This window comes from Colobus angolensis, unplaced genomic scaffold (genome assembly GCF_000951035.1).
Source record: "Colobus angolensis palliatus isolate OR3802 unplaced genomic scaffold, Cang.pa_1.0 Scaffold361, whole genome shotgun sequence".
In the NCBI taxonomy this organism is placed as follows: Eukaryota; Metazoa; Chordata; class Mammalia; order Primates; family Cercopithecidae; genus Colobus; species Colobus angolensis.
The window spans coordinates 474,451-493,790 of record NW_012116944.1 but is presented as its reverse complement, the minus strand read 5'-3'; the positions used below and the strand labels follow the sequence as shown (position 1 = coordinate 493,790).

The following is a 19,340-nucleotide window of genomic DNA, read 5'->3' as shown; positions in this document are numbered from 1 at the left end:
AAAAAAAAAAAAAGTTAATCTGACATAGTCTTCCAACACTGGAAATGTTGACTAAATAGATGCTGTTTTCCTTCCAACTGTTTTTGATGTTCAAGGCCAAAAAAAAGCTGGTCAACTTTGCAGGGACCCACGAGAAAAGCAGGTGTAAGGAGGTGCTTACAGTGACAAGTCTATATTTAGCTAGCTCTTTAAAACTCAGGTTCTGCAAGACCAAGCAGCAATTAAAAGAACTAAGATGAATGAATAGAGAACAAGAAGAGTTCCCAGCACTTTCGACAAAAAAAGAACCCAATGGAACAAGCATCGCTTAGTAGGAAAAATACAGCAAAGCATGTCCATCTGCGCCTAAGGCTTTCATTCAATAAGCATGCTGTGCTGTCTTCTATCTGTAGGTACTATGCGAGTGGTAGGCGAGATCTACAGTTAACATATCATCCTTGCCCTAAAAATAGTTATGAACACTAAGCTTTAACAGTATCTACTAGTTATTGGGAGATGACAAACTTGTCTTCAAACCTTTAAACTATTAGCATAGCTTTTTAAATACAGTAGCTATGTCTTCCTCCAATATGTTTTCAATTGCTGCCATTTTTATTTGAAAGAACCCTTCTTTTATTTTTCTCAGCATTACGCCTCTGCCCTGAGGTAAACTAAAACAATAAAGGATGCAATCTAACATTGAAAAATCTCTTGCCCACCAAGCGGCGTTTGTCACAGAATATTAATCTAAGGTAAGCCTCTCATTGGCTTGCAGGAAAATATCCGTATTTTGACAGATGGTCTAACACTGTCAGTAGCTTTAGGTACTTCCTTTGAGACTAGTAATAAAGCCTATCAGAGCTCTCAATTTTAGGAGGCAATTTCCTCTCAAGGGCTATACCCTAAGGAAAATCTGATGGTAAAGCTGTCATTACCAGAACTCAAGTAAGGTCACTGGGTTATACTAACCCATTTGGAAAATACTAAGCCATTCTGAGATCTAACTCTGTTTGCTAAAGACTCACAGTTTTTATAGTCCCCCAAAGACAGTGCTAAAACAAACAGTTCTGCTGCTTGCTTTGTTCTGTCACCTCTCAGGTGACATGCAACAGAAGCAGCGCATGGAGTTCCTGAACAAAGACAAGAAACAGAAAATATGGCTCTTCCTGGAACAAAGAAACTGCCAATAAAAAGAGAAACATGGCCAGGCACAGTGGCTCATGCCTATAATCCCAGCACTTTTAGAGGCTGAAGCAAGAGGATTGCTTGAGCCCAGAGTTTGGGACCAGCCTAGGAAACACAGTGAGACTCTGTCTCTACAAAAAAACATTAGCTGGACATAGTGGTGTACACACATATAGTCCCAGCTACTCAGGAGACTGAGGTGAGAGGACTGCTGGAGCCCAGAAGGTCAAGGCTGCAGTGAGCGTGAGTACACCACTGCAATCCAGCCTGGGTGACAGACCGTGACCTTGTAAAAAAAAATGACCCTGTCAAAAAAAAAAAAAAAAGGAGCTTTCTCGAGAGAAACACAGAAGTACCTCAGTCCCCTAAAATCATGAGACAAGGGTTAAGATGAGCAAGAGGTAGGAGGCAAATGTGCATAGGGACCTTGAAGAACTAATAACTACAGAATTTGTTTCATATAGTTTGTCTAAGAAAAATTCAGATATTCTCTTTTAAACAGATACCATGTAAACTCAAGCAACATGGTTCCAGTAGGATTTGAATCAACACCCTGAATGGACTTGCCTACTTTAAAGCTATAGCTTATGGCACCACAGATGGAAAAATCCTGGGAAGCCTGGTGCAGGTTGACTCAAGACTAGCTGTCAGTTTCACCTCTGATGTCCATCTTCAACATGGGCAAACATTTCTAGGCATGACTTTAAATTTATAATCATAGGTGTTAATGCACTGTTACACGAACAACTTTAAATCTTCCAACAAGGTCAGAGATCCTGAACTAGAACAAAAATTATTCCATCTAATAACAAACAAGCATATTTATTAATATTTTGAAATGAAACTCATGTGTCTGCCTTAAATATATATAAAGCTAGATGCCCAGGCAGATTAAAAGCTTTTTTCAAAAATCAGAATTTTCAACAAATACATTTTTTATAAAGCCAATCCCAAAGATTATGGAACACTTTTATAACCCTTATTTGTGCTATAGGTTAACACTAATAAAAATATCCCTGTGGAATCAGAATCACATTATATAACAATGATCCCTCAGCAGATCACATTTTCAATGGAATTAGGGTTATATAAACAAAAGTTTGTTCCTTGGGATCCAACAAGAAAAATATATTAACATAAATGAAAAGGGCGTAAACGAAAATGCAACTATATACTGAATTATAAATCAGTATAATTTTAAATTCTAAGTACTAAAGCAAGCATTTTCTTACATCATCCACTGATTATATAGTCTCAAACTTCCAGCCCAATGAAATACACAAGTGTAGAATTAATTTGATCTTAAGCAGGCTAGCCTTAAGCATCATCCAATTACCAATAATTGTTGTGCTTATAATTTACAAAGGATTTCTGGAACCACTTAAATGAACCAGGCCTTTTACATAATAGATTCAAGAACTCTGCATCAAATGACTTTTTATTCTCAATAAATTCTCTCTAGCAGGTAGAGGCACTGAAAATCATTTTCCTGGGAGAACCTCCTCCAACAGGTACCACAGGTGCATGTGTAGGCTGGATGCTGAGAGCACCTTCCCACCCAACATGCAGCAGGTTTGCTGGATCCCAGGTTTTGGGAAATGTCAATCTGCAGGCCTGGGCTTATTGTCAAGTCAGTCCTTGACAACTGAAGCAAGGCTTCTAGCCACTACCCCTAGGACCCAGGTTTTTCAAGACAACTTAAGAATAAACCAGGTCGGACGCGGTGGCTCACGCCTGTAATCCTAGCACTTTGGGAGGCTGAGGTGGGCAGATGACCTGAGGTCAGGAGTTTGAGTCCAGCCTGGCTAATATGGTGAAACCCTGTCTCTACGAAAAAATTAGCCAGGCGTGGTGGTGCATGCCTGTAATCCCAGCTACTCGGGAGGCTGAGGCAGGAGAATCACTTGAACCTGGGAGGTGGAGGTTGCAGCAAGCCGAGATCACACCACTGCACTCTAGCGTGGCTGACAAGAGCGAGACTCTGTCTCAAAAAATAAAAAAAAAAAAGAAACTTGAGATGCCATGCCCCCAGCTTTGTTTTCACTAGTCAACTAGTATCTCTATTACTCCCAGTACCACAACTAACATCCTTGGTTTACTGAAAATTACCAAGGAATGGAGCTACCCACATTGGACCAAGTAAAGGCCAGCCCAGGACAATAACTGCATTAAGCCATTAGACTGTCAAAAGCAATCATAATGTTATTAATATGAGCTTTGGAAAAAAGCTCAAAAATCTCTCTCAGAACACAGAGAGTCTCTCAAGAACCGACTTGTCAGCTGTTCTACTGAGCAAAAATTCAGACTCCCACCTCAAACTCAGTACTTCATCACTAAGGGCTTCTTGGGCCCACACTTATTTCCACCTCCTCCCCTTCTGTTACTGGTACCAGTATTCTGGGTCAATGCCTCACATCTCATGAGTTACCAAGGCCCATGCAGTCAGCCTCCAGAACAGCTGTTCCACACACATATTCTTTGTGTGTGCTATGTGCTCATGGCCCCAGTCTGGTTCAGGCCTTTTCTTCCTTTTCCTTTGGGCTACTGCCAAAACCTCCTACTGGATCTCCCCAGGTCCACTGTAGATCATCCTAGCACAAGTCCTATTACTTCAATGTCCTGCTCAAAACCCTCAATGGCTCCCTACTACCTGCGGACTAAGTCCAAACTCACTGGCATCACATTCAAGTCCTTCCATGACCCAATCCCTATGCAAGCTTCCCACACCTTCCTCATGCTATTTTCACACTCAGTTGACGTGACAGTCCAAGGTTTGCAAGCATAAATGCCTTCAGGGTTCATGCATGCAGCAAACAAAGAATGGATGGGTTTAAGCCAGGGAGTGGTGGCTACTGTGGTTAAAGGAAAAGCTCATGTCCTTTTCTAGACTCTTAAAAAAAAAAAAATCCCATCATGCCAGCCAAACACTTTTGGTGACCATACTGGCTTCTAGATCACAACACCTGCTAGTCATGCCGGATCACTCTTAGAGAAATCATGCCACTCACTCTGCCCACATGCCCCACTCATGCTGTGCCTCTGCCTATAGGGTCTGAATCCCTCCCCTCAATTTACTGAGACTGGGTGATAGTGTAAGACTTCCCCAATGCTTTCCCCCAGGCCCTCAGCATAATGTGCAGTCATCCTCAAGGTGTGAGAAGCACACTGTCATTCAAGTGCATTTTAATGTCTGTTTCATGATGTTTTTCTATATCTTTTCCATCAGCTACTTGTAAAGTCAGCTAATTCTCCAGGGTGATTATTACGTGTCAAGCACTTTATATACATCAACATACTTGATGGTTGAGTCTTCATAACTCTACAGTAGAAACTGTTACCTGCATTTTGCAAAGAGTGAAACCACAGCTTAAAGAGGTTAGGTGATCTGCCTGAAATTTCACAGGTAAAGGGTAAATCCAGGGTTCAAACTGAGGTCCCTGGCTTCAAAGCCTTTGCCCTCATCTCTGATGTGTGCTGCCATCCTAGAACACTTGGGTACATTCTCAATCACTCTTTACAGGATTGCAAGCTCTAAGAAGGGCAGTGACTAGGATTCCCTTGATCCTACTCCAAAACATAGAAAATACATTGTGAATGCAAATACTGATTGAATAATGATAACACCCTCACTTCAGGATAAGCAAAACAACAGTTGGGGTGGGGGTGGATTAATCAAGATCTATGACATCACCCATGTATCATAGTCTGCCCCAAAGCCCCTGTTTCTCTTCCTGTTTACAGCCGCTCTCCAACTCCTAGACATAATCAATATCCTAATTCTTATGGTATTTACTTCCTTACATTTTTCCTAAAATTGTTTTTTTCAAACAACCTATGTATTCACTTATTTCCAAACATTAGTCTTGCTAGGCTTTGCATTCTTTCATATCCAGCTTCTTCTGCTAAATGAACTTGTTACTAATTGTGGTTTGTATTTTCATTGCTTTACAGAATCCAGCTATTTATACCACGATCCTCTCAACTGATGACAGGCACTTGGGTCATTTCTATTCTTTTTTTTGAGACAGAGTCTTGCTCTGTCACCAGGCTGCAGTACAGTGGTGTGATCTCGGCTCGCTACAACCTGCGACTCCCTGGTCCAAGTGATTCTCCTGCCTCAGCCTCCCGAGTAGCTGGGATTACAGGAAGGCACCACCATGGCCAGCTAATTTTTGTATTGTTAGTAGACACGGGGTTTCACCATGTTGGCAAGGCTGGTCTCAATCTCCTGACCTCGTGATCTGCCCACCTCGGCCTCCCAAAGTGCTGGGATTACAGGCGTGAGCCACCACGCCTGGCCATTTCTAGTTTTTTATCATGATCAAAGAACATTCTTCTACATATCTGGTACACATGTACATGTAATATGATATATGCCCAGGAGTGAAACCACTGGCTCATAGAGAATAAATATTTCCAACTTAATTAGGTACTACCAAATTGTTTTCAAATGGGTATAATGACTTCAGTTTTCTACCTGCAGTGCATAAGAATTTATTAGTAGTATCTTGTTGTGGTTTAATTCACCTTTCCTGACTACTAATGAGGTTGTATACTTTTTCCATTTGTTTACTGGCTTTTTGGCCATGTACTTATGTGAAGAGTCTCCTTAAATCATTTGCCATTTTTTGTCTGGGTTGTTTGTTTTCTTGCTGATTTGTAGCTTTTTGTCATTACATATGGTGCGTAGCTCTTCTCCCATTCTGTGGTTCATCCTTGCGTTCATCCTTGCGTTTTCCTTATATGTCTCTGGTCCTCTCCTCTGGGCACACCTCCTGAGTAACAGCATTAATTTCCATGGCAATAAATAATTACTAAAGAAAACACTCCCAAATTTATATCTCTCACCCCGACTTCTCTGTTGAGAGTCAGAACCTCTGTCCAACTGCCTGTCTGTTCTCTCCATTTGGAAGCCCAGACACTGCAAGTGAACTTCCGACCTTCCTACTCCAAACATACTCCACTTGCTGTCTTTTCCATCTTAAATGATGGTAACTATTCTTCCAGTCATTGAGACTCAAACCCCTAAGTTTTTCTTGATCTTTTCTTTTCTATACCACTTCTATTCCATCCACAAATCCTCTGAGGCTATTTCTTCAAAATGTACCCAGAATCCAAAGTTTCACCATCTTCACTACTACTCTCTGAAAAATCCACTCCATCTCTTGGCATGTATTACCGAATATCCTTCTAATATGCATTGCTCCCACGTTGGCCCCCACTCCATGATCTATTCATGATACAGCAACCAAATCAATCATTTTAAGAGTCACGTAGGATCATTTTGCTACTCTGCTCAAAACCCTGTGGTGGCTCCCATGCAGAATAAAAGCCAAAGTGCTGACAGTGGTTCCCAAACCTCTATCATATCAAGCCTCCAGACCCATTACCTTCCAATTTCATCTATCGCTCTTCTCTCCCCATGATGTCAAACTAAACATATCAGTCTCTCTGCTGCTTCTCCAACATGGCAGGCACAATCTTACTTCAAGGCCTTAGCACTTTCTTGTTCTTTCTGCCTACAATACTCTCCCCATGAAAATCTATTTGGCTAGCTGCTGCTTCTCCCAGATTTTGCTTAAATATTACCTCAATGACTTGAACTTACTTAAAATTTCAACTGTCCCTATGCCCTTTACAGTGTTTTATATTTTTCCATGGCACTTAATTGCTTCTCTTGGTTTCTGATGCTTTCATATTTTCACATTTAACTGCTTATTGCTGGTACACAGAAATACAATTTTTCATGTGAGAAAATGGAATTCTAATTACTTATCTGTAGATTCTGAAGTTTTAAAAGTTTTTACTTACACAATAATAAGTGGCAACATTAGTTCCTCCTTTCAATCCTTAACATCTTTTTCTTGCCTTTCTGCACTGGCTAGCAATCCACAACAAAAATCAATATAGGTAAATGCAGCAGGAATCCGTGTCTTGTTCTTGATTTTAAAGGGAAACTTAACTTTTCATAATCAAACACAATGGTTTGGGCAGGCTTTTTGTAAACACTTTATTTATCTTATTTATTATTGAGATGGAGTCTCACTCTGTTGCCCAGGCTACAGTGCAGTGGTACAATCTTGGCTCAATACAACCTCTGCCTCCTGGTTCAACTGATTCTCCTGCCTCAGCCTTCCAAGTAGCTAGGACTATAGGTGTGCGCCACCATACCCGGCTAATTTATTTCTGGTGTTTTTAGTAGATGGGGTTTCACCATGCTGGTCAGGCTGGTCTTGAACTCCTGACCTCAAATGATCCTCCCGTCTCGGCCTCCCAAAGTGCTGGGATTACAGATGTGAGCCACTGCGCCTGTCCTATGTAAATGCTTTTTTAAAAATTCAGGTTGAAGTTCTCTTCTTAGTTCACTAAGATTTTTATCATGAATTGTTACACTTTATCAAATCCTTTCTCTCCATCTATTAACATGATCATGACTTTTTCTTTTTATTCTGTGAATGTGGCAAATTACACTTGCTGATTTTCTACTGGTAAACTAAACTTGCATTCCTTGTATAAACCCAACATGGTCATGGTGCATTGTTCTTTTAATATATTGCTGACTTCATTTACTTATATTTTGTCTGGGATTTTTGCTCATGATTGAGGCTGTACTGTAATTTGTCTTTTCTGAACTACACTTAAATTTGAGCATTAAAGGTTATGTTACCCTTAAAATATATTGGGGACCCATTTTTTTCCCTTTAGAATTTATGGAAGACAAATGTTTTGTTTTTTTTTTTTTTTTTTTTTTGAGACGGAGTCTTGCTCTGTCGCCCAGGCTGGAGTACAGTGGCGCGATCTCAGCTCACTGCAAGCTCCGCCTCCTGGGTTCATGCCATTCTCCTGCCTCAGCCTCCCGAGTAGCTGGGACTACAGCCACCCACCACCACACCCGGCTAATTTTTTCTGTACTTTTAGTAGAGACAGGGTTTCACCGTGTTAGCCAGGATGGTCTCAATCTCCTGACCTCGTGATCCACCTGCCTTGGCCTCCCAAAGTGCTGGGATTACAGGCGTGAGCCATGGCACCCGGGCGGAAGACAAATTACTTTATCCTTGAATGTTTGGTACAACTCTCAGTGAAACCATTTGGACCTGGAATTCATTGTTTATGAAGGTTGTTGATCTCTATTTCAATTTCTTTACAGGACAGAAGACAGTTTTCTTTTTCTTCCTCGGTCAGCTGTAGAAAGTTAAGTTTTTCTAAGAATTTGTCCATATCATATAAATTTCAAATGTATTGCCATATAGTTATTCATTAGTTTTTCACTTAACATTTGAACGTCTACAAGAAAAGTGATATGTTTCCGGTTTCCTGCCAAAGATTTCAAGGTCAGCTTTTACTTCTCTGAGTATAGTAAGCATGGTTGCTTTATAGTATATGCCCGGTAATTCCAATATTTGAAGTGTCTGTGTAGTCTATTTCTGTTATTTCTGGTCACTTACATACATAGAATCTGATATCATCATGTGCATGGATCTTTAAGTATGGGCTGAATATTGTATTTGAAAATTTATTGGCAAGAGAAGCTTGTAGCCTAGGATGACAGTAACTTCCTCCAGAAAATTCCATTTTCTTTGGCCGAGCACCATGTTTGGGTCTACCTTAATCCAAAATCAAAGCCTTGTGTCTCTGATTTACCCAGCTGATGCAAAACTAGTTCACTCTTAGCCTAAGGATGCAGCCCTTCATGATTCCAGCTTGAGGTAGGGTTGACTGATCACTCTCTCTAACTTTGACCAAAAGCAATCAACTGACTTCTGCAGCCCCAGCTCCACACAACGACCAAAACCACAATTCACCTCACTATCTCAGGTGTTTCTGGATGAATTCCAAGTGCCCTCTGAATAAAAGCAGCCTTGGGTGCTTCATTCCCACCCTCCTTCAGATCTCTGCCCAATAGTTCTTCACCATCATGTTTTTGTTTATCTTCAGTGAGGTATGTCTGAGTTATCTAATCTGCTATTTTCTACAGGAAAAGCCACAATATAACTTTTATAAAGAGAAAAAATAGCTACATTCTTCCAGAAATTAGTTATTTGTTATTTTGGTTCCTTGTTAGCAACACCGAGGACCAGAGTCAGGCCCTCACTTCTAAGCAGATGGCTTCAGGATAGTATCAGACTTCCTATCTACTTGGAATACCTAAAGAGCTAAGTTTGAGTTTCCTGGATTTCCAGGAGCATGAAGCCACTAAAAGCATTAACACCTTTAAAAAAATTCTGGTTAGGAGGAATATTAAAAAAAAAAAAAAAGCTCCATGGAAAAGATTTTTAAAGTCCTTGTAGGGCATGGTGGCTTATGCCTGTAATCCAGCACTTTGGGAGGCTGAGGCAGGTAGATCACTTGTGGTCAGGAATCCAAGACCAGCCCAGCCAACATGGTGAAACCCTGTCTCTACTTAAAAAAAAAAAAAAAAAAAAGAATAAAAAATTAGCTGGGCTAGTTAAAATTAGCCCAGTTACTCAGGAGGCTAAGGCATGTGTGGTGAGCCAAGATCATGCCAGCCTGGGTGACAGAGAAAGACTGTGTCTCCAAAAAAAAATAAATAAATAAAAAATAAAAAGAAAAGAAATCCTTTTAGGCTCTGGCATATTGAAAAATCCATTCTGTAAAAACTGGCATTTTCTCCTGAAGAAGAAAGAGTGTTTAGCCCAAAGAATTCATTCTAAGATGAGGCATTATTGAAAATTAAAATAAAAGGCCTCATCTTTCTTCCCAAGTTTATGAATGGAGGAAACAGGAGGGTGAGCACAGCAGTGGGATATAACTCCTTATTTTAAAGTAATTACTGACTGGGCTGACTGTAAATTGTTTAAAAATGAAATGCAACACATTGTAACATTTTGAACTACAAAGTTTTAAAGTTATTTTAAAACTGTTCCTAGTGATAGCTAGGGTCCATGGATAGTGGGGTCTAGTATCCTTCAATAGACAAGATTCACCTTTCCAACTAGAAATGACAATGTTTCTCCAACCTACTTTGGTAAATAAAGCAATTTTAACTCCAGCTTCACCTAATCATTTTTATCTTTCTTTTCTTCTACCTTTATTTTTTCCTCTACCTACTTTTTCTCACATTTTATGTCAAAAAAAGTCAGCATGGGAAGCTTTTGAGCCCTTACTTTTGTCCTTAAGCGTTTTTTTTGGAACCTGTGTTAGTACATCACATCTAGCCATAACCTTAGTACACGCACACATGCACACACACTTTAAAAGAAACTCAGTAATTTCAACACTGAAGAACTATGTCAGGTTTATTGTATTATCTACTCACAACAAATTACATTGCAATGAGAGATTTTTGCCATGCTACTAACAGAATTCTGGCTTATTATCTGGCCACTGGTGGCTGTAGTATTTAAAATGCATTAAAAACAACCCAGTAGCTCTTTGCAGACGTACTGTGAATGCAATCTGTGAACCTCTTCTTCCTGAAAACATCAGACAAAGCTGAGGTTCAGGTAATTTGGAAAGAAAACAACAAGAAAAAGCTCTGTTCCCACTGTTCTGAAAGCTATTTTGTGATAGCAAATTTCTCTGATCACTATTAAGGGCCCTAAAAAACAAGCCAGGAGGGCCACAGATCTAGCCATCTAAATATAAAGGACATATTTCATTTAGATCTCTCCCCTACCATAGGGAGAACCAAGGTTTCATCTGAATGGATGCAATGGCGTCATGGTCTTGGTGCCTTTGAAATTAACTAAATGAAATTTCATACATTATTTATCAGCTTGACATGTGATTTTGCTGTTTGCATAAACGAAATAATTTCATTGCCATCTTAGTGGCTTGGGAAACTTGAAGGCGAGCGAGGGTGAAGAGGATGCTTCAGATTCTAGTGTACATGCTGGAACAGAAGAGAATTGGGAGTCTATACTCACTCCGTTTGCCTGTAGAAATGTCATGCTACTCAGAAAGAGACTCTTTCTGGGGTTAAGTAAGCATACACTCTAGAAAAGAAGGAATCCAGTAAGATGGTATTGCAAGGAGAAACCACTTCTCCAGAATTGACAGGACAAGTGAAAGAAGGCAAACGAAGTGCTAAGCCCTTTGTCTAGATGAACAGGCAAATCTGGAGACTTAGAAATTCTTCTTCCCCATTTTATTTCTGTGTAAATGAGAGAGACGAATAATTCTGTTGCATGATATCCTTCTGAACTGCTTGGCTATAAATCATTTGGCAGAGGTAGTTTCAGCAGCAGTTTTGCCCACAACTTCCTTCCTATCCTCTATCATCTTTCCATAGATGCTAGAAAAACTCCAACTACTTTAGTTCCAGGAAGTATTCTTACCTCAGGAACCAAGTCAACAATAATAAAAATAAACCATATCACCTTAATAAGAGATCCAGGACTTTTCTTCTTAAGTATTTCCAACCATCGATGTGTGTCCCCTTTATTAGAGTATGGCTATAATTTTTATTATAGTTAGAGCAGCATTATTTTCTGAGAATCAGATCCTATTTCAAATGTGAATTGAAAGTACTGTACTACAAATCTATTGATTATTTTAAGGTCTGAAATCTGCAAGCTGGATTAGATGGAAAAGATTAAGATATATGTAATATGCAGTACTCTTCTTAACCCAGTCGTAACCTATGGTTAAAAAAATCGTTTATTAACTTTTGGTAGTGGTATTTGTTGAGAACAGTGCAGACAATCCAGAACAAGCTGAGTGTGCTCCCAAAGAGCAGAAAGTCAAGTTGAGGCTTTGGGCCTGCATAAAAGCAGGTGGGAAAATCCACAATTCCTAAAACCATTATCAATCTCAGTGTCTGAGATAATTGATAAGTCTTCCAGTAGGCATTTGTGATTGGTGGTTAAGAGTTTGCCAGGGGAATTAGAATTTTTTATTTTTTTGAGACCGAGTCTCGCTCTGTCGCCCAGGCTGGAGTGCAGCGACGCGGTCTCAGCTCACTGCAAGCTCTGCCTCCCGGGTTCACGCCATTCTCCTGCCTCAGTCTCCCGAGTAGCTGGGAGTCTAAAAGGCCATTCTTCAGAATGTTATAGAGTAATTATACTTGGGTGCTGAACTTACAGGTTATCTTATTTTCTTTGTGCCCTATTCCTTCTAATTTTGTAACAGCAACATGATACTTTCGTAAGTAGAAAACATTTTATTTCTTGAAAAGGAAATTTTAAAATTCTGATGCCTGGTTTGTCCTTACCTTTTGAAACCACCTCCTTCTGTGTCTTTGACTTAGAGAGTTCAGAGTCCTGCTATGCTAGTAGCATCTCTTTGTCATGGGCAGCAGTGCATGAAGCCTCCTGCAGAGTCAGGCTCCTTTGCAAGTGACAGGAGATTCTGGACTGCCCACATCATTAAGAACTAGTATAATCAGAATGCTCTAATGATTAGCTTAACTGTTTTGTCAGTCTTTGTATGATTCACTCTACTAGTCCTCTATTGTAAAACTTCTTTTCATTTTTTAAAAAAATTTCTAGGCCGGGAGTGGTGGCTCACACCTATAATTCCAACACTTTGGGATGCCAAGGCATGCAGATCACTTGAGGTCAGGAGTTCAAGACCAGCCTGGCCAACATGGTGAAACCCTGTCTCTACTAAAAATATTAGCCGGGCATGGTGGCGAGTGCCTGTAATCCCAGCTACTCGGAAGGTGAACCGAGATCACACCATTGTACTCCAGCCTAGGTGACAGAGTGAGACTCCATCTCAAAAATAAACAAAGAAATAAATAAGATTCATTATACGTCATTTCACTTAAAGACACAGTTTCTAAGAACTTACTGGCAACATTAAGTGAGGACTTACTGTATTTTAAATTCTTTCTTTGAGACAGAGTCTCACTCTATCCCCAGGCTGGAGTGCAGCAGCATGATCTCAGCTCACTGCAACCTCTGCCTTCTGGGTTCAAGCAATTATCCTGCCTCAGCCTCCTGAGTAGTTGAGATTACAGGTGTGTGCCACCACATCCAACTGATTTTTTGTATTTTTAGTAGAGACAGGGTTTTGCCATGTTGGCCAGGCTGGTCTTGTACTCCTGGCATCAAAGTAATCCACTCACCTTGGCCTCCCAAAGTGCTGAGATTACAGGTGTGAGCCACCACGCTCAGCCTGTATATAAAAATTCTGATAAGTTTGCTCAAATGCTTCTTATAGGTTTTAATTACAAATAATGATTAAAGCACAACCTCTCTTCAAGGCATTCGAGAGTAGAATTTAGCTCTAATGTAGGTTCATGTTAAACAAAAGTAATAGAGTTCTTTTTGGAACAATGTCTCACCAATCAGGGAGTGAATCCCATGGCCTGGGCTCAGAGAGATGTAGACTTCTCAGTCAAGAGTTCTCATGAGATAAAGATACAATGTTGTGTCTGTACTGGATAGACACAAAAGCAAGGGAGAAGAGCTGCATGCTCCCTTTTGTATGTGTTTTCCTGTTGGTGAGCATGAAAACATATGGCGGTGTTTAAGCCATCTCCCAAAATGGATCTTTTAAAGGGCAAAGGGATTTACTCTCATGTATACTGAATTAAACTTGATTTCATTTCTTAAAGGTATTGGATACCCAACTTGGCCATAGCAGACAGGAAGGGACACATCTCTTCTATAGCAAGTCTCATTTTGTTCTCAGGATCAAAGAATCCCTTTGAAATGCACATAAAAGCACTGTCCAATCACTATCAGAAATAAAAGTCAAAGCACTCTGACAAAACAAAAATTGATCTGTCCATAGCCTCTCAGCAGCCTTTGGGTGAAAAATGTTGAACACTTTCATAGTGAACGGGTCAATGCACCCATCTGTCTGTGGGTGACACTTGTAGCATGATTTCTCTTAGCAGGCTTTTTTTTAGCAAGGTCCTATGCAGAAACAAACATCCTAGAAAGCCATATTAAAATAATTACGTAGTTGAAAAAGTCTATTGGTATCAAGTAGTCCAAAAATCTTCCAGATGGAAAACAGTATTTCCATGCTGGGTGGCAGAAAACGTGGGCATTCAACAAAAGACTGGTTAAACCTATCAAGGAAATACATATTGGAAGCCTGAGGGATGAGTATCATAGGCTGAACAGCCCTTCCCCTGCTGCAGCTATGATATCCCTCAATCGACCAACAATGGAGGGCAGGTTCTCAGGCACTTATCAAAAAATAGACATGTTGTGATACCTGGTGTCTAAGGCAACAGATCTCCTATCATGCCTCAGAATGGCAACAGCTTCAGAACTTGCCAGAGACCTGAACCTAAAACTACCTGCTATCCATCTCCTTTCAAACACCTGAAGACCAGGGGAAGGGAATGGGCATTATTGTTTAATGGGCACAGAGTTTCAGTTTGAAAAAGTTCTGGAGATGGATGGTGGTGACGGCTACACAACAAGGTAAAAATGCTTAACACCACTGTTAAGCACACTCAAATTGCACACTCAAAAATGGCTAAAATGGTAAATTTTATGTTAAGTAAATTTTACCACATTAAAATAAAAAGCCTAAAAACCAAGCTGGGATGCATGACAAATTGTCTCAGGGACATGCTAACCATCCATCTGTCCAGATTCTACAAGCTGAATCACCAACAAGCTACAGACCCATCTAGAGATCCCCAAACAATGTTTTCACAGAATCACACCTTCATACTATGCCCTTACTTTTGGCTGAAGGCAAACACAAGACAGGCCCGCTTGAAGGCTATGGCTACGCATTGTATACCACTTTTGGAAAAATAGTTTATTTTGTTCAGTTTATATACCATTCAATCCCTTTAGAAAGATCCACTATCCACTGAAAAAGGTTTCCAAGTTTTTAGTCTATGACCTTTTTTTCTCCTGACCAAGAAATACTGTTTTAGATATAAGAATTATAAAAACACAGTCACTACATTTCTACATCATAGCAATATTCAGAGGATGCTTAGAGCTTCAATTTTAAGTTCGAGCCTTCTTACATCAAGTATACAACTATAAATAACTTCCTTTGCTGTTGCATTATGTTCTTATGTTTTCATTCTTTTTTATGTTTTCATTCTTATGTTCTTATGTTTTCATTCTTTTTCAGTATCTTATTTTAAGGAACATCAATATCCTTGGGAGGTAGGTGGGTTACATAAGTGAATGAGAGGTCAATTACAGACTATACAATCACTCATACTGGAGATATATAATAGAGACAAGGAACATGATCTGGCTAGGTCTTGACTGTCCTATAATGTACTTTGGCTAAAGACTCCAAAAAACAACCATGTATATTGGAAAAAAAAAAAAAAAAGTTTCTTGCCGTATCAAAAATTATGGCACCTGATTACACATACACTTAGGAAAAACAAACCATAATTACATCCCCATGATTCCAGAAGCACCAGGTAAAATAAGTCATTTAATGCTGCCCCAGTGAGATATACTAAAAGGTCAAACTAACCTTCTCCATCCATTTCTCTCTAAATCACAATGCAAATGAGTAAACGAAAACTTTCAGTACAAAAATGTTGCCAAAAATCTCTGCTAGATAGTAATGCCTGGGTACCTATTCTTCACATTTCAGGAACTACCATATAAACCAACTCTTGTGCAAGATTAACAGTATCTTTATTCAGTAATTAGGTAGAAAAATGAGACTAATAGAAGGACAAGGGTAAAAGCTGACTGGAACATGTTATGGTCTTAACATTAAAGTTTCTTCATCAGAGTTTCCAGTATCCTCTTACAGGATCATCTATGTGGGGAGGTAAGAAAATAACTTAGGAAGATTTTTTTAAAAGCCTCAAATAACTTCTTATTACAACCTCACTAATATATATACTTCAAGCAAATTAATGAAATTGTTATTGATGATGTCAAAATATATATATGGGGTTGTTTCACAGACATCTAAAGACAAAATGGTAATAACATTCTGATAATTTTATACCTCCTCACTATTTTAGACAAGCTATGTTAAATAATGAAAACTCAATATCCCACTTATTTTTAAGTTCATACTAACCCACAAGATAATTCCCCTAAGCAAATTTTACTTTGTACTTTACCAGTAAGGTTTGAAGGGGGGAAAAAAAAGAAGGGGGAGAGAATGAGCCTCTAAAGTAGAGAAATCAAACCTTCCTATATGTTTTGTGTGGCACGTTCTATATATTACTTGTGATCAATGTTGAGTTTTAATAGCAGTCTGATATTTGTTCAGTAACATATTACTCACCCATTTGAACATGGTTCATTGCGGGTAGTTTTAACTATCATGGATACCTTTCTATTTCCTAAAGATGTTTCACTTTATATCCTCATATTTTAGTGCAAAAGACCCACCTATGACTGCCAAAAAGTTTACGTATTTATTATCGACTCAACATAAAAGGAGAAAAATTTCACATTTGGCATTAGTCCCCATACTTCCAAAATGCTACATTCAACATCTCATGCCAAGATCTTGTGCTCATCAGCAATTTTTTAGAAATGCTCAGGGTACAAAACAGCTTACCTAACATATGCAGATGAGCTAGAAAACCACAGTCTTGACTGTTACACCATTGCCACCCTTACCTGGTATTGTGAATCTCCAAAGGACTTAAGCTACAACCTCATCAGCAAATGTTACAAGTAAAATGCCATATCAAAGTCATTTTCTCCTAGAAAGGAAAACAGGCAGGGAAGATGAGGGAGTAGAAATGATAATTTACCTGCATCAATTTTCTGGAGAGCTCATTAGTGAGGAACTCTTCTTCTTTCTCATAATTTACAGCAAGTGTTTCTTTCTCCTTCTGCAAAGCCTGAATTTTCTTGAATAAAGTGTTACTAATGAATTCTTCTTCCTGCTCAGCCCTGGCTTGCTGTTTAAAAAAAAAAAAGGAAAGAACAAAACAAAACACGTTAGGGAAACAGGAAATTTACTAATTGAAATATAGTTCTTATTTCCGGAAAGGGTACCCATTTTAAATAGAGCTCTATTTTTAGCTGTGAACCAACACACTCAAGAAATGCAAAACAGAGGAATTCAGCAGAGTCTATAGAAATGAATATTACTATTATGCCAAAGAGGCCCCCCTTCACTATGTGTGGTCCTTATTCTTAAAGTGATATTTCAAAGAAATTAGCAAAGATCACATTGCAGTTTTTATGAAACTATTCCGAATCAATAACCAGAATACAGAAAGATCCTTCTAATGTAGCAGACGGGTCCAGTCCTGCGCTATGTACGTCAATTCATGACAACTCTCACAGGTTGCTACATCTCGAAGGTTTACAATTAAAATATCTGGCAACATTTTTTACTGGAGCAGAGCTCAACTCACTTAAAAGTAAAATTATGTCACCTCTTTATAATTTCAACTAAAGGGTTTGGATAGGTTTGGATACGTCATTAAAAAGGCATCATGGGCCAGGCAGTGGCTTCCACATGTAATCCTAGCACTTTGGGAGGCAGAGGTGTGTGGATCACTTTGAGCTCAAGAGTTGAGACCAGCCTGGGCAGCATGGCAAAATCCTGTCTCTATCAAAAATACAAAAAATTAGCCAGGCATCGTGGCACATGCCTGTGGTTCCAGCTACTCGGGAGGCTAAGGCAAGAGGATCACTTGAACCCGGAAGACGGAGGTTGCAGTGAGCCAAGATCATGCCACTGCACACCAGCCTGGGTGACAGAGCTGACAGAGATTATGTTGTCTCAAAATAATAAATAAAATAAAAAATAAAAGGCATTACAAATGTACATGGACACATGTTCACTGAATAGCTGAATAATTAGTGGAAAAAAAAATTACACCAAATGGCTGAAAACTAGTTATTAGGAGGTAGTGGGAATCTAGGGGTGAGGGGTAAAGGTGGGTGAGAGGGGCTTTATTTTTCACTTTATTTCCCTACTGGGAATTTTTTCAGAGATGAAGTCAACAAGAGGGATTTGTGAATTTTAAAAACAGAAGAGAAGGGAGTCAAGCATTATTCAATGGAGATGAAAATATTCTTCTGTAGATGCCCTCCTCTCTCCCTGAAAAAAATGTTTTAATAGATTAGGCTTATTATTATTCTGTCTAAACAGAAAAGCCTAACCATCTTTGAAGGAAATTAACCTTTTCAAAAAGGGCATCCGTGTTTCAAACAAACTCAATTCTATTTAAAGAACTTTTTAAACCACAACACTTTGATTCATTTATACCAAATAATGCATTTCTGTTTTATCTGCCAATCGAGGGAGGAAGAGCCACATTGAATTCCAAGCCTCCAGCACCTGTCATTTATAATATTCCAAGAGAACCAGACCAGCAGAAGACAAAAGGGCACCCACATTAAACGATTACCACCTCTTACTGTAAAAGGCTCCGACAATCAATCCCAACTCTGGCAGTTTCGATTTCTGTATATACTCACCAGCTTCCCCAACATCCACACACTCTAATATCTACAGTTTCTACCTCCCTGCTCCCCATCACTGTGGCCCTAGAGGAGGTATACCAGCTTTTGGTACTGCTTGCTGAGCAGTTCTACAAAGAGAGTCACACATAGTACACAGACTAAAAAACAGCTACACAAACACAAACAGTGGAGGCTTTGGGAGAAGGTCTAGTACTCACATTTTTAAGCCATTCTGGGGCAGTCCAACAGAGCTAAGCAACAAAGACAAAATCCTTCAGCTAGTAAATTTGTATTACCAGCCAAGGCACCCAGTGAGCAGTCCATAGGTTCCCCCAGTGGTTCCCTTACATACCTCCTCTTTCATTAACGCTTCTCAATGTCTTCCTCTTTCCACTATAGTCAAGGAAAACTGCTAAGAACTTGTACTTCTCCTCCCCCTTTAAATCAATCCCCACTTGCCTTCCAAACTCTCAAACTTAAGGATTTCACACTAGTGCCATGAGCAGGAATCCAAAGTATTTATTTAAGACATATTTGACACATACATATCCAAGCCTGCCATCTATCCAAACTACTTGTTTTTCTGGTTTTGACCGACAAAGTCCTATATGATTTGAATTCTGACTATTCTAAAAGTTAAAGAACAGAAAGGCTGAGAGGAATTGTAGTGCTCTTGCAGGTGATTCTAGCCTTGGCATTCAAAAGGGTGGTTGCCATAAACTCATTTCATTATCAGATCAGACTCAACTTCTTGCACATTAACGCACATTTAGTATTTTAGATAACTGGTAAATTTTATTATAAGCAGAAAAAGTGAAGTGGACTCAGAGGCTAGGCAGAGCACCTTTCCCTTTACACAAGGGCCTAGAAGTGATA

At 39.4% G+C, this 19,340-nt stretch overlaps 1 protein-coding gene across 1 annotated transcript in view; it reads right to left on the bottom strand.

The window, feature by feature from the left end:
* The window catches only part of CCDC6 (coiled-coil domain containing 6), a 119,389-nt gene that overhangs the window by 44,172 nt on the left and 55,877 nt on the right, over positions 1–19,340 (bottom strand). Inside the window, exon 2 of the mRNA XM_011953443.1 lies at positions 16,796–16,945. Coding sequence (XP_011808833.1) covers positions 16,796–16,945 — 150 coding nt within the window. The remainder of the gene's footprint in view (positions 1–16,795; positions 16,946–19,340) is intronic.